This window comes from Phalacrocorax aristotelis, chromosome 1 (genome assembly GCF_949628215.1).
Source record: "Phalacrocorax aristotelis chromosome 1, bGulAri2.1, whole genome shotgun sequence".
Taxonomy (NCBI): domain Eukaryota; kingdom Metazoa; phylum Chordata; class Aves; order Suliformes; family Phalacrocoracidae; genus Phalacrocorax; species Phalacrocorax aristotelis.
This window is the reverse complement of record NC_134276.1, coordinates 158,824,547-158,849,347: the sequence shown is the minus strand read 5'-3', so window position 1 is coordinate 158,849,347 and position 24,801 is coordinate 158,824,547. Positions and strand designations below refer to the sequence as shown.

At 45.1% G+C, this 24,801-nt stretch overlaps 1 protein-coding gene across 4 annotated transcripts in view; it reads right to left on the bottom strand.

The window, feature by feature from the left end:
* ABTB3 (ankyrin repeat and BTB domain containing 3) overlaps positions 1–24,801 on the bottom strand; it is a 178,569-nt gene that overhangs the window by 140,429 nt on the left and 13,339 nt on the right. Inside the window, exon 2 of one of the 4 annotated variants that reach the window (XM_075075705.1) lies at positions 23,254–23,376. The exons of the other annotated variants lie outside the window; for them this stretch is intronic. Coding sequence (XP_074931806.1) covers positions 23,254–23,376 — 123 coding nt within the window. The remainder of the gene's footprint in view (positions 1–23,253; positions 23,377–24,801) is intronic. 4 annotated transcript variants of the gene reach the window in all.

Sequence of the window (24,801 nt, the reverse complement as noted above, 5' to 3'; positions counted from 1 at the left end):
GTCTGTCCCTCTCACTGACATCCCACCAAATAGCACCTGACTTCTGCAGGCACCTGGCAGGCATTTGCAACTGGAGTGCCAGCACTGGCTGCTGGCAGGGGTATACTGGGACAACCACACACTGCTTCTGCAGAGTGGGGCTGCAGGCACCCCCTGTTCACACTTTGCTCCGCCAGGAGCATAATGTAGCTCTGCTTATGCTCACAAGAGCTATTATAAAGCATACATATAAAATAAGATACATAACAAGTGGCCATGTGTGGGTATAGGAGGGGTGCTACCCAGAAGTGATGAGGAAGAGAGTTGTAAAGCTCTTCCCAGCTTTCCCACACTTTTCATTAGGGACAGCAAGGTTAAAGCCATCGACCCATTTGCTAAACGCTTTTTTCCCAACTGCATCAAGATTTATTCCAGGCTGCCAGCCTGCAACTACATGCATTTTGAGATTCTCAAAATAAATGCACTGTAGATGTACAAACTATCTCTATTCAACATTAATTATTATTAATGCTAATTACTCACTAACATGAAACACTCCCCACGGAAGATGCAATACACATCTTTAGCTGTCAGCCTGTGCAACAGCTGGTGGACCTAAGCGCGGCAGGCGTCTGCTTACCAGGGGGGTTTCCTGACAAGGAGGCAGCCTTACAGTGAGGGTTTTACACCTAGCATTACAAATCAGTAGACCCTGGGGGAAAAAATGGAAATTTTGAACCAAGGAACAAAGCCCAGATCATATGCAGACTGATGTTTGCTAAGATGCGATTTATCAAGCAAAGCTGTATGTGTCAGCTCATTGTTGCAGTACGTCCCTCTGAACAGGCACTCTTTATCAAAAAGAGCGAAGGCAATCAACGTTACCGGCACTGTGACATACCATACGAAAGCAGCGCCCAAGGTACTGCTCAGCAAACCGAGCTCAGTGGAAGTCCTGTGGAGATCGGCACCCTGGACTGTAATTCTCCGTGTGCATTCCCGTCACAAGATTTACATCTCATATGTGTTCACATTCAAGGAAGCCAGTAAAAGGAGCCACCCTAGCTCAGCTGACACAAATCTCCGGGCCTGGGCAGCCCTCAGTCAGCTCAGGAACATTTACATGCAAATTTAACTGGTTTGAAGTCTTTGGATAAACAGATAAACTTTTGGATAAACAGATGTAACTTGGGGCAGGACCAGCTCCCACGCCCACATCCAAGCGATCCCACTGACCTTGGTGGAAATCCTACAGAGAAGCCCACCAGCCCAACCCTGGCCCTGGGGAAGTCCTATGTACAGGGCTGCTTCCTGCCAAGCTACTGCTACACCAACCTACCCAGCCTGCAGGTCTCAGGGGGGGCTAAGTATGCAAGAGCAGCATAAAACCACTTTTCTGGTACCTGGCAGCCTACAGAAAAGGATCCCATCAATTAGCACCATCATGCAGGCTCACATCACCATCTCTTTTTCTCTCAGTGGCAGCAAACATGCCATTCAGGCTGTCCCAAAAGTCAAAGAAGAAAATTAATCTTGTCACCCACAAAACGTATTGGATCAAAGGGTCAAAGGGAGCTGGCAGAGCAATTTGGGTGCTGGGTGGCAGAGATGCCTGCAGGGGCTGCAAGCTGAGAGCCAAGCGCCCCAAGCTAGGGGACAACGCTGGGACAGCACCAGAGGCTGGGGGTAAACAGGGCTTTCCAGCCATGTTCAGCAAGGAGGGAGGTTTCCTGGAGGCCAGGCGTGGTCCATGGGCACGACAGCTGCCCCCTGTGCTGCACATGGCAGCCATAGAGCCCCAGGGCTGCCCAAGGGACAGGGCAAAGAAAGGAAGGGCGACATGGGGTGTGGGAAGGCTGTCCCAGCACCACCAGACACCTGGCCGAGAGCAGCACAGCAGGCTCCCAGGGGAAGAGGGCGCACTCCCTTCTCCTGGTCCTCTCTGCGGCAATTTGGGGTGCAAACAAGGTCTGACAGGGTATGAGAAGAAAAGGTACTGAAGGAAGAGACATCAAGCAGCAAACTGCTGCAGGGTCTCACCAACCAACCCCGCCACCATCCTGAAGCTTGCACAGATGAAGACCACCAGTGCCAACTGCAACATTTCTCCAGCTGTTTCCTGCATCTGGGATGTCACCCAACTTTGAGCTAAGTTGCGACATGGTGCCTCAACAACCACCATGAAATAAATGGACCTCCATACCACAGGATCCAGTGACAGCCCTGTGTCCTTGCCAAGAGCTGCTACTCACGCTCTCCTCCATGTGCTGCACCAAGAGCCACATGTCCCTTAATACCCACACTCCATGACACAAGAGTGCGTATGCTCAAGTACTGCTGCACCAGACACTGGATCTCACGAGGTCACCACCAAACAGAGATTGGGTAATTTGCACCACCAGCTAGTACCATATTTTGCACGTAGATAAAATACGTCCACAAACTCTCAGCCAAAACAAAAAAATCAGCATTTTAGGAAAAGGAAAGTGAGGAGGCTGAAGGCCAAAAGGCAGGCAGAAGTTGCCAGAGGAGGTGAGCAATGGGAAAGCGTTAACTGGAAGCAGAGAAGATGGACAGATGGCTTGGTGAGGAAGCCAAGAGGGGCCATCATGCCAGAAGACACTACACCAAGAGAAGACCCGTGCTGTACAGGTTTGGCTCCTGATACTGAAACACAGCACACATTCAAGTCACTCTTGGTGGGAAGAAGGGGAGGGTGAGAGACAACCACAAGTAAGGAGAAGTGCAAAAAGTGAACTGAAGTGATTGAAGTACAGCTGGTTTAATTTTCAAATACAACCATGCAATCGAAGCACCTCCCCACTGGGGCATGTGGTAAGAAGCCACCCCAAGCCCGCTCATGTGGTTCATGAGGTCACCAGAAGCCCTGGCACAATTACATCCTTCTTTCAGAGCTACTTATTACTGTAACACAAGACATCATCATTTCTCTTGGCTTCTAAGTACAAGTATTTTAAAAGGCTTACAACCATGCTGCTACTTTGACAGCTTTCGAGACAAAAAAAAAAACTACCCCCCCACAAAACAAACAAAAAAAAACCAACACACCAATACCAACAACAAACAGGAGAGGGAGAAGGATGATCACCCACCTGACAAGCTTGTCTCCAAAACACAGGTTTAAAACAGAGCCCAGTTTCTGCCCTGGCATTCATCTGTGCTCCTACACGGATTTCTCTGGAGTACCATGGTGTAGAAGTGGTGATGATTTACCTCACGGTGTTACGCTTTTACATAGAGGCTGTCCTCATTCCACTTTTGAAGAGAAGGGTGTGCTGCTTCAGCAGCCAATGGCTAAGCCCAATAAACGTGTCTTAAGTTCTGAATTAAAGATATTGGACAGATAGGATATTAGGTACCATGGGGAGGCACTAAGACAGACCCTCACAGTCGCATACAAGAGCATCCGTCAGGATCCAACCAAAAGTCCTTGTGACAGAAAGAAAGAAAGCACTAGGAGGCAAGGATGAACGCTTGGTTCAAAGCATGATCAGTGTCTTAAAGGGAGGGGTTAAATTCATATATATATAATGAGCTTACCCTGCAAAAACCTTACCCTAAGGTTTTTATTCAGGCAAACACCTATTGATTTCATCTTCAGCGCAAACTTCATGATCTGGCCAAAAGACAACTTATGAAGAGATTACAAGGTTTGATTTGAGAGCATATCAATGACAGCATGAGTTGAGCTTACTTAATTTAGGAGAACAGGAGCAAGCAAGCCTATGCCCACAAGACTAAAAGGCTGAAACCCAAAAATCTATATAGGAAAATGTGCTGCAACTGGAAAGGGCAGGAAAAAAGTGGAGAAATCATTTATGGTTACTTGGGATATGTGTAACTATTTCCCCACTACTGCCAAAGGGCTGCAAAACCACAGAAGGGGGAAGCCAGCTGGATAGGTGGGGCAAAACCATGCTCAGAAGAGCATGTGAGTACCTGGTACAAGCTGCAGCAGAACAACACATCTCCTAAGCTGCTGCTCTGCTTTCCAATATATTTACCTCTGCTAAGCATGATATAATCATATCTGGGTTCCCCAAAAAGAGTAAGGAGAGGATGGGGGAGCAGAGAAGTGGATTTCTTTATTATGGCTGAGAAGGAGGACAGAGGGAAGCTAGATTGGCAGTGACAACATAAAATGCTGCACAAACATACACAAATAGCTCCTTTTAAAAAAAAAAATTATGTGCTTTGCTCACAGCCACAAAAAGCACTGCACTCAGCATATTTATGGTCTGTGTATTAGTTTTCCACATTAAGATGACTGCCAGTGCCTTCCAGGGCTCTGAAAACTTAAACTCTCACTGGAACCCAGCTTCTGCTGATTTACGTTTGCATCATCTAACCTCTGTGAACCTACACTGGTATCAATGACTATAAACCGCTCTGAAATAGGATTATATCATTTCTAGCACAACCAATGTGTGTAAATATTGGGCTTAAGTGTCCAGAGCAGTCCAGCTAGAAAAACTAACCCTGCATTCAAACAGTTGGAACTGGAAATAACACACAATTTTTTTTAATAACGCATAGAATTTACTGTCACAATTTGCTAAATTTACACAAATGTGTTTCTATACACACTTGTACGCATGCGTGTGCATTTACTCTATCTTTACATAAGAATATTAGGGATGTTTATGCCTACCCGTACCTGCATTTTCAGAACCCTTGCAATGCCCCCAGTCATCTCAAAAATGCCAACTTGTGCCAAATACAAAAAAGAAAAAAGAAAATCAAATCACAACAGCCTTATATTTCAGTGCAAAAAAATTTTGTTTGTAATCAGATTTCAAGCATGCCAGCCTGTTGAACGTAAACCTGTACAAAATTCGTTTTTTGGAAATAAAAGTATTATCTAGCTCCTGCAATAGTTCTTGATCTAACGGTTTTACTTGGTTCTGCGAAGAGGAAGAGTTTGCCCATAGCCACAGCTCTCTCCTGAGAGATTAGATCTTTGGGGTTCATCTGATTCATCACGTAACTTCTGCCAAGCCACATCCTCTCTGTGTGCCCATCAAAAAACACTTCACTGGCTGAGAGGACTTGCCTGCAGAGCTGCAGTATGGCATATACTCTCAACTCTTTATACCTGGGTCCTACTCTGTTGACCTCTAATTGACTTTTCCAATGGGGCGTGGCTGCACTCGTCTCCAGAGCCATCACATTTCACATCAGGATGAAGAGAGCAGTTGGTTGCGTACCTTCCACTCCTGCGCTATTTTGGTAACCTTGCCGAGACACTTATCTATCAAGCAGAGAGGGCACTATATATGGGAGCATCTACCAATGCACTCAAGTCTTCCAGCCCATAAGAAGCAATCTGATCCCCACCCCACGGCATCAGCAGCCAGTAAATGTAACTTCTGTTACAACAGCTGATGGACTAAAGCAGAAGTAACGGCACACCAGGCAATGGGATCCCCAGCAGGTGCTTTCCTCTGGCAGTTGTTGCACGAAGGGCAGGAATGTTTCCCCGGCCCCAGCCCACTGCTGGTGATAAAATACATCCCATCAGCTTCAAGAATGAAGCGTACAGCACGGCTTTGGATGTCAAGCTGAAATAGTTCATTTCATTGTGGACTATTAAGTCCCGTCCCTCTCCGCATCCAAGCAATCCTGCAGCATCTTGAAGTGTGTGGCCCAAGCCAGCTCCAAATGAAGTCAACAAAGGCTCTTCCAGTGACATATCCAGGAGCTGGCTTGGCCCACAAGTGACCACGAATACTGTCCCAAGACACTGGAGGAGTAGGTGGACATTTGGTTGTTGGTCATGACCATCCGGGACCAAGACACCCTTCGATACGTATGCAAAACATGCTTCACCTGTTTTGACAATTGCAGTTCAGTTTCAGTTACTGGTAACAAGCAGGTAAATGTAAAATAGCATATTAAGTAAAAATAAAACAATCTTTTCTTCAAATCCCCTCTTAGTGAGTTTTCTCCTGCAAAGTGGAAGGAAGCTAATTTTCACTTCATGTGGGAATTGTAAAGGCATGCAGATTAACACTTTTACTCTATTTTCTTGCAAACGCCGCCATTTCTCATAAGCTGTATTAAAGCCTACGCTCAGAGTTTGAAAAGATGATGCTGCTCAACGCTGTGAAAACAATAAGTCTGTGTGTATGGCTGTGCAGCATCCCCTGCCCTGCTGGAGCTAAATAAATTATAACCTTCACTTCTTTCAGAGGAACAGCCCCAGCTGCAGAAAAATGATTCTTTCAAATGACAATATACAATGATACAGTCAAGATGCCCAACTTCATTCCCAGAGAGATTTTCTCTTGGGATGCAATCTGGTTCGAGTGGAAGGAGTTATCTGAACACTGCATCAGAATACAGAGGATAGAGCTGTTAGCAGTGGTTTCAACCTCCTGCAGAAAGCACTCCTCAATATACATGGAAACACTCACACACAATTATTGAAAAGGAAGAGGATCACCCTAAATGTTTTCCTATATCCCTGAAGAGCTGCCTGAATGAATACATATTCATTCATTACATTTCAGCTGTTGCCACTACAGCAGGCTCCAAGGGCAGGATTTAAACTCAGGGCTGGGGAAGCAAGGAGGGAAGCACCTCACTATGAGGAAAAGAAATTGTCGTTTCCAGTGGGTCCAGTATTAGGGACTCGAGGAACTCAAGGTGTTTGCTCCATCACTGCAATGTCCTGCAAGATGTGGTAACCAAGCCTGGTCTGTAGGCTCAAACCACCAAGAGTCCTCTGTGCCCGAGTCAGGCTTCAGTATCATAGAAAAGCCCTCATGTTTGGGTGTTACAAAAACCTTCAGTCTAGCTAGGATGCCACATCCTGGACTTGGCTTGAAGATGATAACAGAAATATTCATTGCAACTGGAGAAAATGCCTGGGAAGCAATGTAATGTGAAGACTGTAGCTGAAGAAGCACAGACCCCAGCACCAGGCTAACCTGAAATTGTTTCAAGGTACAGGACAAAAGCTGCCCAGCAGGAAAGTCCACCTTGCAGTGGAAAAAAAAAACAACCCATACATGGTTTGAAGCAATAAATTCTGCTGCTGTTGCTGTTTTGTTTTGTTTTTGGGGGGGGGGGGGGGCGCGGTTGGGGGGGGTTTGTTTGGGGTTTTTGTGGGTGTTTGGAGGGGGGCAGGTAAAGGAAACTAAGCAAAAAGACATTCTCAGTAGCTGGTTGAGGAAGAGAAACAAGGAGGAAAAGAAAAAAAAAAATCACATCTTTGGATTTCTATGCTCATGTGTTTTTCACCCTCAGTATAGACTAACTCTCACCAGGAAGATGATGCTCTCTCTTTCTATGAAGAGAGACCACCCCCCCATATGCAGGTCTGCCCCGACTCTTCTACACTACCACAAATACTGTGTCCATCCATCTCCACTGGTGAGCAAGCAATCACCCACCCCGCCAGCAGCAGCCACACTTCACCAGGCAGGGCAGCACACAGGACGTATTTTGGCCACCTTGAGGATACAAGGACTGGGTGTATATATTGCATAGGCTGCTTTGAGCACATCCCAGCTGGGGTGTTCAGTCTAGGAGGCACAAGGAAAGGGAACCAGCATTAGTTGCCTCACACAGTTGAAGGTGATGCTGTACCTAAGTGGTACTACTGGCAATGGTCCCTCTGCCCCTGTGCACCACCAAATTCCCTGGTGTCACGGGCCATGAGCTGGCCAGCGCTCACAAAGAGCAACACTGGCAAGATGGGGTGATCACAGAGGAGAATACAAGTCAAATAGCTGATCACACCTTGCTCACTCACTATTCATATATACACATTCATCAGACTGCTTTTGGAGTCAAGTACCTCCTTCCAACCAGTGAGTTTCTTCTTTCAAAACCATGAGGATAATTGCAAAACAACAAAGCAACAGCATCACAGATATTTACTAATATCTTTACTGACATTCACATAAAGCATTTTGCCGTATCATAGAGGAATGGGGGGGAAAACCCACACACAATCAGTCTGTATTTATGGGAATCTCTTAGAAGCAAGGCTGGCTTCTAGTTTCCAGTAGAAGACATGAACCATCACCCCAGGGACTGGGCTACTGCATAGTGTGAATAAAACCAGGGTAAACCTACCTGTTCAGCACATGTGAGAAGCCAGTGCTACCAGGTCCTAATCAGAAGCCTACAAACTCTGTTAATCCATGTTTCTCTTGAGGTACCCAGCTGGAAATGACTTAACTGGGCTTTGGCTAATGCTTTTCCAATAACTCACTCATCACTTAACATCCACCAGCTATGAACTCCCAGAAACAGGGCATGTGACCTTTACAGGATGCAAGCACCCAGGAATGACTGAAGGGGCTGTAGGGCACACATATCAGCAAATGCACCCGAGATGTAGGGTAGTTTGACAAGAGAATAGCAAGTCTTTGCCGGCACCCTGGCCACAGCCCTCAAAAACTCTACCTTCTGTGCTTAGCACTTGTCTCTCAATACTGCTGATGAGCAGATAGAGGACCTTTTAGGTTTTTTTGCCATGTGAGCATAGGAGGGGGGAAAAAAGCAGCAAAGCTTCCCTTGTCAGGCCATTCATGCAGTGCAGGCAGCAAGAATTAACCCATGGCAGTGGTGTGAATGGGTTGCAAAGGGTCTGTTAAGGCTGGGAGCACACCCAAGCACCAAAGCAAGGGATCAGCAGGGTGCATCCTCAACCAAAAAACAAGACATCTAACATAATTTCCTTTTCCACCTTCTCAGAACCTTTGAAAATGGCACAGAATGAAGAAAAATACCATTGCCAATGTGATTTCAGTTTTAAGCTGCTTGCATGACAGAAGAACGTACAGTAAGTGTGACTTCCAGCCAGAGCTAGTTTCCAACAGCATAACCAACATCAAGAAAGAAATCCAGGTCCTTTCTCATGCTGCCTCAAGTACAAACTAGCTTATTTTATCCCAGCACACAGAAATGCTAAGCAGGTCCACTTAAGAATGCGTTATTTGCTCTTGGACATATTCTCTTGTAGTCCTGGAAGGCAAATAACATTTGCTTCCTGCAACACATGAAACTGAATACTCGCATTTGATTAGCTAGTTACGTGAGGTATCCTCAGGCTTTCTCTGCTCCTCTGCATTTTAATAATCTCTTTTTAATTTCTGGCTGATAGTATTTTCACCCCAAGTGTATTAGTATTTCCACACACCTATGCTAATTCCAACACCACAAGCAGCTGCCCATTCTTCGTTCTCCTGGTCTTCCTACACTTTCCATCTCGCAGCTGCTGCCACTATGCAAAAAGCATACACAATTTGCCATCTTCAGATAACTGAACACCTTACTCCTACTTTGTCCAGGCCACTTGTTAATGCATCTAAAACTTCACAGAGATGGCATCAATATTCTTTCACACTATACAGCCACATCCAAGATTTTTTATAGCTGAGCACAGATCTGCTCAAACTACGTAACCAATCCATTAGTGCCATATGAGAACCACTTTTTAATCTTATTTTTCTGCAGAATGAAAAATATCATAATGCTAAGCTTGAAATAAAATTATGATTTGTACTTTAATTTTGTAAGTATGTGAGTATTTTTCCAGATTTTGCTTTAAGCCCCTGCTGGTGCATGCAATTCCTTGAAGCGTTCTTACACTACACCATATGAAAATAAACTGCATTTAACCCCCGCAGAGTCAATCTGCGCACCAACAATAAACACCCTAAGCCTGCCTCTTTTAATATGCGAAACTCTGACCTCAGATGTATATGCAAGGCTGCCGCTGACTTTAATGAAGACAGGAAAGTATATTTAAGAGCAAAATTGGGAATACAGTCTGGTTTTCCCAATATTTCATATAACCACTCCATTAGATTCCTAAGGGCCTTTTTACCCAGGCCTCTATAATGAGCTTTTGTGAGCTACACCTCCCAATAAGCCCCTTTCCCCCTCAACTCCAAATTTCAGAAACCTTAATTTAACTCAGAATATAAACAGCAACTCCGGAGACCATTTCTATTCCCACGTATTCTTGTGATGCCACTTCGTAACACGTTACTCTTTCATAGCCTCCGCTCATCCATTTGCTGCAGCACACTGAAAACAAACCCAGCCGGGCAATCAGCTTCCCCAGGGTCAGGCACAAAGGGAAGCCTTAGGGCACATGACAAAACCATAGGTAAAGCAGGGATTTAGGGCAGCAGCTCATGATACGGCTCTTAGAAGACAACTAAAAGGCTCGGCTCAGGTGACGCACCAGTCTCACAAGCCCAGTTCACTGGATGGGGCTTGTCTAGAAGGGTAACATTCCTCCAGGACTTTGCCACCAGTCAGCAGACTTTTGCTTGTATAGTTCCTAATGTATGGAAATAACTTCACAGATGCTGCATTTTGAGAAAGAATAAAGCAAACAAACTAAAACATCCTGCCTGATGGAGTGAAGTCACTTTCCAAAAGAGGCTCCTCTGAAAGCAGCACTGCTAGGTTTATGTTCCTTCATAAACCAAATCCACATTAGGCGTCACCGAGTCCAATTCTACCCCTGTGCCAAATGACCCATTTAAATAATGAAGCCCAGCACAAACCAAGGATAATTAACACAATGCAGAGCTTCCTCTCAAAGGCATTAAGCCCAGGGCCAATGAAGGCAGAGATCACTCCTGTGGGTCAGCAGCCTCCGCAGTGGGGTCCACCTCCCTGCCAGCACCCACAGCGGGACAAGGCTATGGTTACTCGGGGGAAATGGTGGTGCATCCTCACCTCTCCTTGCTTCAGGGAGGCCTGGTCTGTGGCACAAACCCTTAAAGTTTCAGGACGTGGTTTAGGAGGCATGGTGGTGTTGGGTTAACGGTTGGACTTGATGATCTTAGAGATCTTTTCCAAGCTTAATGATTCTGTGATTCTATTCTATGAAAGTTCACCAGCTATCCACTTTCTGCCTCCTCCCCTACTTGCTGAAGCCACCCAGCGGGCTGGGCAGGGTTCAGGGCAATTCTCCCAACAGCAGCTTCAGTCCCCAGCCCTCTCCCAAGATCACAGGGAAGCTCAATCCCCCAGACCATCCACTTATGTCCTTCTACTCCTCCCCCGGCCCCCAAAAACATTCCCTTCCTTTCATAAGATGGGTATAACAAAGCTTCACCAGCTCACAGGGCAACAGCAAGGAGGCAAGACAGGTTCCTCCCCAGCAGCAGGGACCAGGGGAAGCCTCCGGACATGTCCCAGGTGCAGGCAGCCACCTGAAGGTTCAGGTCCCAGCGTGGGGGCAGCACTGGCTTTAGGAGAGATTTCAGGTTTTGCAGATGCCTGCTGCTGAGAAAGCAGTTCTATTGTGCAGAGGGGTGGGACGGTGAGTAAGAGCCCTTCATCACCCAGCACGGCTTTGCACTGCTTCCCTGTTTTCTGGGTGGAAGGCCAACTAGAGATAAACTGGGCTTCATTACATTATAAGTTATGATAGTGAGGTCGCAGAAAAAGAAATTATTTTTGTTTCCTCCAGCTCCCTGCTGTAGTTTCCATTAAGCACAAAAAAATGCAGGTAGCACAACCATTTTCAATTCAAATGCTCCTGCTGTGTCCTCACCAGGAGAACTTCCCAGGAAGAAGTTTTGCTATTGTCAGCAACCCATAATGAAAGAGTAAACACCATACTACCCCACTTTCAGGTGTTCGGCAAGATCGTTACCTGAAAATGAAAAGCAAACAACATTCAAAACGCCACCATCTTTTTCCAAAATGCTTGCAACCTCTGCATCTGATTTTGCACATGCTCTTTGAGATGAAGGTTATCTGAATGACTTACATTCCAGGAATGGTTGTGAAGTGTGCAGGTTATCGACGGTGCTGCTTGCATGGGTTAAAAATAGCAGCTGATAACATGATACAACACTTCTGCCCTGTTCTCAAAAACCAGAAGTGACAGGCAAGGTAAGAAAAGATTAAGGAAGTGCAACTGGATTTCACATCTTATTTAATTTGGAAGATCAAATCCAAATCTCACATTCAAATCCTAGGAACCATCCAAACGCCGAACCATCATCTCAGCCTCAAGGCATTGCCCACTTGAATCTGACAGGTACATCTCCTCAAACTCCCCTCGCATAAAGGGGCTTCCACAAAAGCCCAGAGACTTGAAGGTTACTAATCTGCTACCCTGTTAAGCTGTGGATAAGGTAAAGCACAGATAGGGCTGGTAACCAGTAGGTGTTAGATTATTTGAGCCCCTTGTTCATGTGTCTAAGAGCAAGCACGTTGCTGCCACACTGCTTCAATGTGGTACTGAGAGCATGCAAGCAGGATACAGCCCCCCATGCTGATATGGGGTGAGCACTGTGCCCACTGAAGCACAACTTCCATTCACAGACTGGGACGGACACACTCCCACACCCTCCACAGTGGATGAAGCAGATGAGATGACAAAAAGTCACTTAAACTAAATAAGAATTCACCACTCAACTACTTAAACCCTTTTTCAGCAGGTCAGAGCCTCCGACAAGAGCCTTAGCAATTGTATTTCAACTCCATCTGCAGCCACATGCAGAAAATGGCACTGGAGCTCCCTGCACTGAAACCAGGTGGATGGCCTGGGTGCAGCTACAAAAAACCTGCCTGTTTTCATCGCCAAAAAATGTGGATAGAAAATAAACTTCCAGCGCCAAGCACCTCTTCTGGCTTCAGGGTAGCGACAAAAGCAAGCCATGCAAAGAAGGACAAGCCATGAAAACAACAATTTAACTCTCTCTTAAATAAATGAGCACACCAGGGAAAATTCAAAACCTTACAAAAGGTGTAAACCAGTTGGATTTCAGGAGAGATCTCATCTGGCATTCAGCAGCCTGCTGGACAGAACAGCAGCCATGCCACGATGGCTCTTGGCCCTCAAATCTCATCCCACCCCTCAATAACGACATCTTGTGCTGGCCTCTGGCATGTCACTTGGTCTGCTTTCCTGAGCTTTTCCATCTATAAAATGGGAATAATCACATTTAATTTACTTACAGAGCTGTTATTAGGGTTAATTAGCTAATGTTTGTACACTGCTTTGAAAAATGTAGGAGTGCTTGCTCTCTCTCCTTCTCTCTCACTTTCTCTATATATAAATATATGATGTCCTATTATCATAACCATCTGTGCCAGTGGGAAATTTTAATTGCTGAGCTAGCTCTTGGGAAAGACCTGCCATTCTGTAATATATAGGTCAGAGGACTTTGTGAACTGTGAAGGTAACGATAACACATTTCAACAGGGAATGCAATGAGACATGAGGTAATGCTAAATTTGGTGCTAGCAGGGAAGTGTGTACTAAAAACATGGAAGAAAAATCTTGGTGGCCCTCCTGCATGAGCCAAGTACTAAGGAAGGGACTTACACTCTTTCATCAAGGAAAAAAATTTATCTTCAATTAAAAAAAAAAAATAGAAAACAGTGACCTGCATTTAAAAATGCCAAGGATGGGATATCCTAAAGGCTAACCTGGAAGAAATACCTGTGAAAGTGATTCCGTTGCTGGAGAGAAACAAGTGGGTCAAAATAAATGGCTCTTCTGGCTCTTGGCATGAAGCAAACTCATTTCTTAAATGAGAGAAGAAATGAGAGAGGAAACAGAAAAGAAGTTATGAAGTCTGAATATACGCTGGAGGTAAAATATTATAAGGCATAAAGTTAAGGGGGCAAACAGTAGGGTTTTTGTTTTGCTTTTAGCTTGAAAGAGTCATGGGAAACAAGTATATGTTTTTATAAATACAACCAAGGAAAATATAGGGTAGAGAATGGGACTATTGTTGAACAAGGCAAAGGATCACATAACAAGAATCCAGATGGATGAAGCACTCAGTAGTTATTTCCCTATGTGTTCTGTACAAAGGACACAAAAGTATTAAGCAGGAGACAAAATTCATTATCTAGATAAGCCTGGGAAAAAAAAAATGAAAAAAAGAAATTTGAAAGTATATCCATTTACTCAATGTGCCAAATTCTTTCTATAGCAAACATCTACTGAAGTCAATGGAGTTAAACAAGGGATAAATTTAGCCTACATTTTATAACTCAATAAGACCAAATGACATGCACAGAAAGGATCTAAAGAAACCAAATATACACTGAGACCATAAAACTGCTGCTGAGCAGTCCTGAGGCTCATATGGAACTAGCAAGATACGAGCAGTCTGGTGATAAACAGTTTGTAGAAAAGAGGTACAACATGGGGATGGGGTAAGATATAATAGAGTTAGGAAATTCCAATCAACTGCTTTATTAGAAGAAATAAAATACACAACATAAACCAGCATGATGAGTAAAAGAAAGGTTCAATAAAGAATGATTCTGCCCAGAGAAACCTGAATGCCTTCCAAAGATGCAAGTGTCTTGGAGTGAATGAATTCTAAATTAATTAAGCAGTCTTTATTTATTCCTATGGGATTACAAACGTACATGAAAGATCATGCTTTCAACAATAACCTCACGAAACCAGAGAGAATGGGGAAGTCCTAGGTCATAGTCTGTGTTCATCTACACTAGTGGAAATCTGGACAACATTCACCGGCTGCCACAGATTTAGCTCAGCAGAGCTGGAAGCCAAAGCTGGACCAGCCTTGGATCCAATCCCTTGACAGTGTGAACTAATGCTCTTAGGAAAGGTGCTAACTTAGCACACAGGGATAACAACGCTCTTGGCTCATCTTGGAAAGCAAAGCTGCACAGCATGCCCCTGCACACTGCCATTCATACTGGAGGAACCATAAACAAATCACTGAGCACGGTCAGACCTCAGGCTGCCGGACAGAGGAGCTGGTTATGAAGGCTGAGTTGGATGAATTCAAAACCAAATTCAGGTCACTGACTCTCTCCACTGGAGACTAGCATTATCACTGGGAACATGCATGGAGATTTTTCAGTCACCTATGCAAATCACAGATCCACATCTTCTGTTAGAGTGCTCACTGTGAGCTTAAGCAACCTAGATGTATCAGAAATGTGGGTAAACTAGCCAGCTGACACTTCAGAACAAATGTGTATCTGTACATATATTTCTTTTCCCCCACAATATTTTGATGCAAAATTTTGTCTATCTACATTAGTGGTAGAAGAGGAAGAAATTGCTATAGTACCCACAGCTTTTATGCAGAACCACTATATCTCCAAATGCTATCCACGTGAAGAGCACTGTATCAGTGTTTTTACAAAAAATGACTTAAAGACTAGAAATATGAAGCAAATTTCATTATCAAATCACATTTGTGAAATGTACCAACCAGCACCTGATGACGGGAAAAGGGCTGATGCACATCTGCGCCAGTCCTCCGTTTATAGCCTAGTAAGAAAACCAATTTTCACTTTGATAAGCGTCAAGGAGGTCACCAGGCAATGGAGAACCACTAACTCAGGGGAACACTAAGTGAAACCATACAACGAGCCAGCGGACCAGGAGAGACACACACACGCAAGAACGTTAAGTCTTCGTTCAGGCAAAATGCACAGTTAAGATGGTCATGCCAAGGCTGCAGGCACGTCATGGGGAGAGACACAAGTAGGGAGATACCACCAAGAGGATCAGCAGGTTTAGGAGGCATGGGGGCTTTGAGGAAATTTGTTTGTAGTTCAGGGAGAGAAGAGGAAGTGGAGACAATTTACACGTAACCGAAAAATAACAATATATAGCGGCAAGGGGACTGACAACGTACAATAGATGAAAAGTCATAAGCAGCTTGAAATAAAAATTTCTATAGTTTACAGTAAAACAGTCTCAGACCAAGCTGCCAGGGTGCCAGCTCCTCTGCTGGCACCGCATCTCAAAATTGCTTTTTACTTGACATTATCTGCCCTGCCTGTGGAGGTACTTTTAAAATAAACCACCCCTAATAACACACCAGCAAGCAACAGCTCCCCACAACATTACTAGTTGTTCCCTTCAGGGAACTCCCCATCACACCCAACTCATCCCTCTGCCTCCCAACCAGCACCTAATGCACACAGGAGGGGACCAGGACCTCCACACCATTGTTGCCTTGGCTTTGAAGGGATGCACTGACTGGAAGTCCAGCTCCTGCACCACTACTGCACAACCCACTCAATAGCCCCGGCAAGCTATAGGCGATTTCAGAGCCAGGCCAGGGCTGCAGCAGCAGCTGTCAATCAAAAGGCCCACAACATGGTCATTCTGTTTCCCGGAGGAGTAACTACAAATGCCTGTTGTGTACTTTGTGTTTTTTAAAGGCAGCTTACCTTGTCGAGACAGGAACAGGAAAACAAGTTTATTCAGGCTCACCCATTCTTTATGGAGTTCACAGCCCTCGTGAAAATACCTTTCTTTGTTTCCCTCCCACCCGCCCCCCCCCCTCCAGATGACAGTCATTTCCAGAGCAAAGGCTGAGGGGGTGGATTTGCAGGACATCTACTCTTAACCTGACTTCACAGGAAGTCCTGGGCCTTGCAGAGAGGCTATTTCCAACTGTTGTATCAGCAACTCGGAGGATAAGCCTGGTGCCAGGTGGCTTAGCCAGGGATTATCAAAAGCTGGGCTGCTCCCCATGTCTCTTTTTAGCTGCCTCTCTCCACTCTCAGTGAAGTTCCTGAGACTCCTTCTGCTTCTCTGAAAGCAAATATCAAGCGCCCTCCCCACAAAGCCAGGCGATGTGGGCTTAGAGACGATGCCAGGTGATATGTCAGGAGACATTGGCCCCATGCTCTTAAGACATCACTGTACAACAGTGGCAAAAGCCCAGTCTTTCAGTGACAATGAGCCTTGGCACCAGGTGTCCTACAGGCACTGTCACCAAACAAGCTGCATGTGGAGGGCAACCCCTTCCCATTGGCCTTGATGTTGTCTTTGGAATTTTCCAAGGCTCTGGTGAACACCAGGAGCTCTTGCTGGCAACAGGGAAAGCAGAGTGCCAAGAGGAAGGGGAAGTCTTTGGAAATATGGTTTTAATACTTTGGGCCTGTATCAGCACGTATCTTCCTGTGACAGTAGATGGACTTATTGAAGATGGTCACTGTGCACTTCCCTTTTAACCAGCTGCACGGTGCAATGATGTTTTGAAGTAACTTGGTATATGACACATATTCGGCAACCACTTATGAAGCACAGAAGTAAACAGAAGAGGAGACAAAAGCCAGTCATCCTAGACTGTTTGCATCTCCTCCACTGGCAATACGATGCTGATTTCCTCTGTCCCTTAACCTCCCAAGCTAATCAGATGTTATACATATTAGAAGTTTACATCTAACCCATATGACCATGCTCAGCAGATCCAGTTTACCAGGATAAGATTTGTGGCCCTGGTTAGGAAAGAACTTTTGTGGCTCCTCCACTGTCCCTGCACAACAAAGGTTTCAGGTCAGCTGAAGGATGAGACAGAAGAGAGATTGAGAGAAAAATGGAGGCGACTCAGCCATCAGAAGCCAAACTGCAAAAGCTAAAAGCTGCAAAATGCTACAGACACTTTTCACATCACTCCAAAGCAGCACAACCAAGAGCATTTAAAGAGCAAACTATTTTCAGCAGCACTGATAGGAACTTGGAAATTAAAATACCAGACTATGAGTGCATCCACTTGGTTTGCTGGCCCATATGGCCGAGGCAATTATCTCCACTCATTTCACCTCTCTGCTCACTGGAAAAAGGACAGATTTGGAAAGAAGGATGGAAAAATACTGCCTAAAAAGAGCAACAGTTTTTCACAATCTCTTAAAACATTTAAGTATATATTATCTCAAAAGGATATAAAATATTATGATCATAGGCCATGCTAAACTGTGCCATCTCATAATATGCAATCATCACCGTGCAGAACCTGTATAGGGTAGATCAATCCCCCAGCAGGGTACCCGGGACATCAGAGCATTCTGGGGCACCGCAGCACAGCAGGGACAGCCTGCTGCTGCAGTTTCGGAGAACTTCAGAGGTTAAAGAAAAAAAAAAAAAGTATGTGACTAAATGCTCCCTTTCCTGTTGCTGTTCGCATATTGTTAAAGGGACAACTCCATTTTTAAAGCACTTTACAGGTCACCTTCAAGAATTCACCGTGTATACCCATGCTTGCTTTCCATTTCCTAGACATCCTTTAGTTCTTGATAGGATTGTATTGCACAGCCTGGTGTTCCCAACTTTCCTTCACATCAGGTTATGATTCACAGCAAAAGTGGCTACCTGTAATTCTCCACAGCTATACCTGTAGGTATTTCACATTTTTTAAAGCCACAGAAGTCTGAAACTCTGGGGGAAGAGCAGGAGAGGGGGAAATGGCTGCTTAGCTCTAATTCGAAGTAAACACCACCTTCTGGCAGATGCCTACCCTACGGCCAATACATGGGGAGCACCAGAGACCTCCAGCAGCATGATGACTACTAATCAGTAACAAATGGAAACGAGAATGAATGGAAGGGGGTTGCCCACACCCATGCGCAATAATTAGTAACACCCTGCACCACATGCTGTATGTGACACTGTTGCTCCAGCAGCCCCTCATTCAGTGAAAGAGGAACGAGGTTAGATCTCCCAGCCCAACACGCAGTTTTAGTTTTAACAATTTATTCAAAGGATGCATCACAATGACAGTCGGGAACATCCAAGCTAGATGTTACATCTCAGGCAAAAACCCCAAATCCGCCCCACTACTTCCCGCAGCCTGCGGATTTTAAATGAAACCTCACGATCCAAATTTGGAAGTAAAGCAGAAACCTTGTGAAGAAGCCACTCGCTGGGAGAACCTGGGAGTGCTGCCTTGGACATTGTTAGGAAGGTGTCTAGCACCAATGCAGGCAAAAGGCCATGCACAGCGTGCCTCAGGGGAATGACGGCAGAAGGGACACTGCTACGGGTGCATTAGGAGAGACAGCTGCCGCTATTGCTTCCAGTCAAGTGCACTGCAGATCCCATTACTGTCAAGTACTAGAGAACACTTTTATATGTCATCTTCACCCACTGTTAGCTCTGACACTGGTTTCACCTTCACTATTTACACAATAAGGAAGAAAGAGAGGAGTGTTGGGGAGACGATTCACTCAGAAATGCCTGCTTTTTAAGAACCCACCCTTCTTATTTTCCTGCAGCATATGCATGGGTAAAAATAGGCAACCAGCCTTGATAGCTGGTGAAGCTCTCAAACACTGAACAGATTTGCTGCAGCCTTCCCGGGCACTGTGCAGAGCCCATCCTTCCCTCCAGACACCCCTGAAAGGAGTGGGAGGAGAACCATGCAGCGGATGTGCTGTGGTTTCTAACTGCACTGCTCTAGGGATGTTGCATTAGATAGGGGCAGAAGGGCTCTCCCCCCCGCCATAACTCTACATTTCAGTCTAAAAATCAACCTAGCCATGACTTTACTGTTGAGGATGAGGGAGGAGTGAACATGGCAGAGGGCAGCACCTAACAGCTTATCATCTGCTGCAACTGCAGCTGCAGCATCTTGTACTTGGCACAGCATCATCCTAACAAGGAACATGGGACTATCAGACTCAAGATACAGCTGCTACTTAAGGAGGAGCAAGACAGAAGGAAACTTTAATTCTCATGGAGCTCAGTCAGTGCAGTCACAGAAGAGGACTAGAAGAAGCCTCCAGAGCCACCTCCACACATTAATTCAGTGAGTGCTTTTGTCGCAGGAACTTTATTCACTCCTTCCTGCTTCCCTTTTATTTTCTTACAGATCACAAACCCAACAGACATCTATGATGACTAAAGAAGCAACTACAGGACCACCACTGAAATACAGCAAGGACAGAATTACTCCAGATTCACGGTACACACTCACTGCTTGCTGATGATTGTATTTGCTACAGGCCTGACTCTGTTCCCATTGAAGCTGTACCAGCACACACCCTACAAGGCAGTGGAGCACCACCGTGCCTCAGGTACCACCGGCACCTTGCAAACCACGGAGACGGATGCTGAGCCAGGTTTTCAAATGTGGGCAGCACAATATCATTAGCCAAACCCATGCAAATAACAACTGCATGCTTTTCTTTGAGGTCTATCAACAGCTGGCCCCACTGAAGACATCATCTAAGACAACTGCTACCCACATTTTGAGGGGGTCCTGAGCTGAGCAGGTATGGAAGCTACTCACTGTGGTATTCCTGAGCAACCAATTTGGAAAATCTAAAATTCAGTTTAGCTGGTCAATCTTAATTTCCACAATGTTCCTTGCTAGATTCATTTTCTCTTTAAGTCTCAGGCAAATTCAGATCCATGCAATGCAAACATACATACCCTCACACAGGCACACACGCTTTCCAGCAACTTAAATGATTCATTGCAAGATAAGAGTCTGTCTGTTTTGCTTCAAGAACAGGTATTGATCCTGACACCCAAATGGCATCTTCTCAGGAGAGCAAAGTTATTCCCCTTGCCTATGTCTTTCTTTCTGTATAGATGTCTTGGCCTGAAATGTTAAACTGATTCTAGGTGTCTTTAGAAGTTCAGTGCACGTGTGCAAGAACAGAAGGGGCAACATCCCATGTTCCCACGGCACGCTAACTGCTACTCCTCCGGGGATCTGCCCTTCTTTGCCACTTTATTTAATCCTTACTTTCTCTCAAGGAATTACTTAGGGACATGTAGGACAGCAGACAATACATAAGTCTCCCCTCAGTTTCCATTTAGTTTCGACATTTACTTCGCACAAGTCAGAAAATGTATTTGGCTTTTTATTAGTTTTATTTAAAGGCCTACAGAACAACATAAATCCCTCCTTCCTTTTCTGGAGGAGCCAACAGCACTCGTTAAGCCTTCTGGTTCCCTCTGCTGCCATAAAAAGGTGCAGGGTTTCTGAATGTGATCAGCTGCTGTGCAAAGGCTCTGCTGTGGTCTCGGAAAAAATTCATAGTTCATGTACCCCCAACAGCCTCCCGCGGGATCACTCCAGCCTCCCAGCACTGCCGAGGTGAGGCGGGAGCCAGCGCTGGCAGTGAAGGTCACCTCTGAGCAGAAAGGCTTTCAGAGACCCTCCTCTTTGGGTCCAGGTCTTTGGAAACAACTAGGCTTCAGAAGTGACTGTCTACACAATGCACAGGGCTGAAAGGAGCAGTCTGTCTCTGCAAAGATCAAGAAGTCAAAGCACTTCAGCTTTTGCTTACTACTAGGCTTCTAAGGTACCATCCTTGAAGACATTAAAGCTGGGCATCCTGCTAACAGAGACAGAAAGCTAGACATAGACAAGAGCATCTCCTTACAGGCCCACTGGCCTTCCCACATCGACTCACAACTAAGAAAAAGGGGAGCACAGAGACCCCCAGCTACCCAGAAGCTCTGCATGGGTTCCACCTGGCAGAGCCCAGGGCTGGAGCAGGGCAGTGAGCCAATTGGGGCGTGCCAGGAGATGTGCCATTTCCATACGTGAAGGCAGTACCCACCCCTGCTTTACATCCCTTCCAGCTTCCCAAGAGTCAGGGAAAAGAGCTCCCACAGTCAGGCAGCTGATGCCACACCAAAATGAGAGGCATCAAATTGACTACCGCCATAAGTAGCTACAGCTGCACCTACCTGCTGGCACTCTCCGGCATGAACAGTGAGGTGACAGCAAACCTCCCTCTCCAAACTAAAATACATGCACAAGTACAAGGTTGGTTTGTGTATGTTCAAAGGAGGTGGTGCTTCCCAACGCTACATTTACACATGTAAAGCAGAGGCAAATTGTCGACTAGCTGACACCCCAAGACAGCAAAACTGCCTGAAACAACTCCCTGTCGGAGAATCACTCACGTCCACCGGGAAAAGGCATCAGGCAACCTGATGGCAACAGACTGTGGCATATTTGCTAGACCTTAAGCTGCCCTTGCAAACGGGTGGCATGCCAAAGACGTGACATACTACATGCTAATGTCCCCCATCAGTCATCCATTTTGAGGTATTTCAAGCATGTGAGTTGTAAGGACAGCTTCCATCAACAGCAGAGCTTCAAACACAAAGGCTGGTATCACTGAAAATTGTGTAAGGAGCGAAGCACTATATGAAAGTTCAAATATAAGAGATGTTTTTCTCCAACAAACACGTCCCAGTATCTTTTCTAGGTCAACTCTCAATAACCTGAGGATATACCAGGTCATAGACTTATTTGGTGGGTTGGTTTTTTGGTTTGGGTTTTTCTGTTTCTTCGTTTAAAAAAAAATAAATAAAAACACCCCACAGCTATATTGTCTTCAGTGGGAACGTTTCCATTCTTTGACCACTAGATCTGCTTGATAATGTATTTGACCTAAGTGGAACTGAAGTAGCTTTCTCTCACAATAACAGTAAGCCTAGGGAAGATCATTGCAGCGTGTCCTCAATAGATATTAGGAAGCAGAAATTTAGGAAACATTTACAGCAAGACTTGAGGCCATGGAACTAAATTCTGCTTTCATTACCAGCTGCTGTGTTTTAGGCTTGGACCCGCAGCTCAGTCTATACACTGGGTAAGGGAAAAATCAGCCAGTATTTCCATGCGTCTCTGTAATTTGAAACCACTGAGACATATCTCAGGGTATAAATTACACAGCTCTATAAATAAAATAAATTATGATTTTGTATTCTTTGGAAGAAAGCTGACACCAAATTTATGTAGTGAATATAAGAAAAAACAAGCCTGGCTTGTGGCCCCACCATGTAAGAAGCTCCCCCTTGTTCCCTGTGAGGAAGCTCCTGTACCACCATTAGTTGGCTATGCCCTTGGGGCTTAGAGCTACAGCTAGTCTGCAATACACTGAACGTCTGTCTGTACATAGCATCTTCAGGTAATGAGGTAAATGTTTATTAACAGAAAGCGAAAGGGCGAGCCCCTCTTCTCAGGTAATTAAATGGTGAATCTTCCCAGTAAGTCCCAGTCCCAAGTTGACATCACATAGACACCTATGGCTGCTTCTGTACACTACACAAGTTGTCCCACTTTTTAAGCATAAACAGTCAGTTCTGTGAAGTGAAGTATGACCTCTCCTTGGCACAGTCTTTTTAAAACAAAGCTGCTACATACATGTGAAAAAGCAAGTAACCTGCTACCCAGAAAATACTTAGTTTTGTATAAACCAATTATCTTCTGCAGCAAAAAGGTCAGATAAATACAGTTTTGAAAGTGTGCGGTTATGAAATGATTGAATTTGGCTCTTTTATAACAAAAAGATAAAACAGAAGAATTCATTTCATAACAGGAAAGAATCTTCTTACAGACAACTGTCAGTTAAAATCCCTTCATAAACATCCTGTTCAGTTTGAAAGTGGGGGACAAAGGTGCTTTATAAAGTGCTTTAAGAAATTTATTCCCCCCGATTCTGGATGCCCCCTCCCAATAATACATAGCAAAGAAAGCAGGACACATCTTTGAGCCCACTTACATAAAACCAGTGAGAGCTTTGCCTGCCAAAGACATCGGGATCCTTGGGGGTGCCTATAAACTGTGTTTGGAGCCAGAGCTGCAGTTCCTGTAAGTCTGTCTTCTGTACATGACACGAGTGTGACTGTTACGTGAGTTTAAAAGAAATATGAATGAGCACATGAAGGCCATTTCTCAAAATGGTTGCAAAATGGGAAGTTGCATTTCTTTCCTAGTTTCTAGGAAAATTAGGTTTATGTGGTCACACATGCCTGCAAGTCCCTCTATCACTCCCAGCAACCTTCCAGCTCATGGGCAGATTTCAGCTAACTCTGGCCAAGGACTACGGCACAATGATGGCCACTGACAACTGCGCTTCTGCAAGTGTTACGGAAGCAAGAGATCTAGGAAAGACTATACCATTTTCCCCCATGGAGAAGGATGTCAGCAAGTTGAACCTTTGTCAGGCGTTGGAGAATTGACACAAGAGTGTGCAAATGACATGAAGATGGAAAAAGCTTTCATCAACCCAACCCAAGCAAAAAGCTCTCCTCATCCCTCCACCCTGGTGTTTTGGCCACGATAATAAATCACTAAACAACTGAATAAATCATGGAGCCTACTTGCTTCCTCTGCAGCCCATCCTGCCCACAGTTTGTTCAGTCCTCCCCACAGCTTCCTCTCCATGCCATGCTTGGGTACCACACAAGGGGCCATCGCAAGCCAGCTGCTTTCTCAGTGTAATCAAACCCTTCCCAGCAGGTACAGCGCTCAGGCAAGCACCGCCAGCCTCTCGGACAAATTCAGTGCTGTCAGAAAGATGACAGACCTCCACCAAAACCTCGGTCCCGTTATTCACAGTCCCACGGTGACAAAGCCTTGAAGTCCACAGACCCTCCACGGCACCTCTCCCCCAGTCAGTCCCCGTGGTTATCAAGGAGGCACAAAACACAGGCCTGAGAAAGCAGAGCACCGGCCTCTCGCACACCACTAGGCAATGAACGGAGAAACCCGCTCCCATCATTTTCAATTAATGAGCCACATTTTCATTTTTCTGCAGATAATCCCAAGGGAACAGGATAAGGAAGGCTACTGGCCTCCTTGCACGGAGGAGATTAAGCTCAAATGCCCTGCACCCACTTTTAAGATAAATTGTTCACAGCGCTTAATTCCAAGCAAGCTACAATTAATTGTGCTACAGTATCTGTAAGCACACTGGTTACACCATTAGAGCCCATTATTTTCCCTCCAAGACATTACATTACTACATTATTGATGCAACAGTCCAGTGTAATGAAGCGGTGCTTTGCATCCTTCCTACTGAAGATCGAGTTCACAGTGCTACAGCACCAACACCAGATTTAGTGAGGGGGTTTCTTTCCAGTAGGTCAAAAATTCTAGTTAACCACCTAAAAACCAGCTGTGCAAAAAGTTAAACACCTGTCCTTAATCAAAATGCAAATGCTTGGGTTTCTATTCGACACAACTCAAAATTACAGCTATTTCTAAATACTCTGCTTCAACAGTGAATATTTTTACCTCATCTGGACAACTATTTTCAGACAGGCAT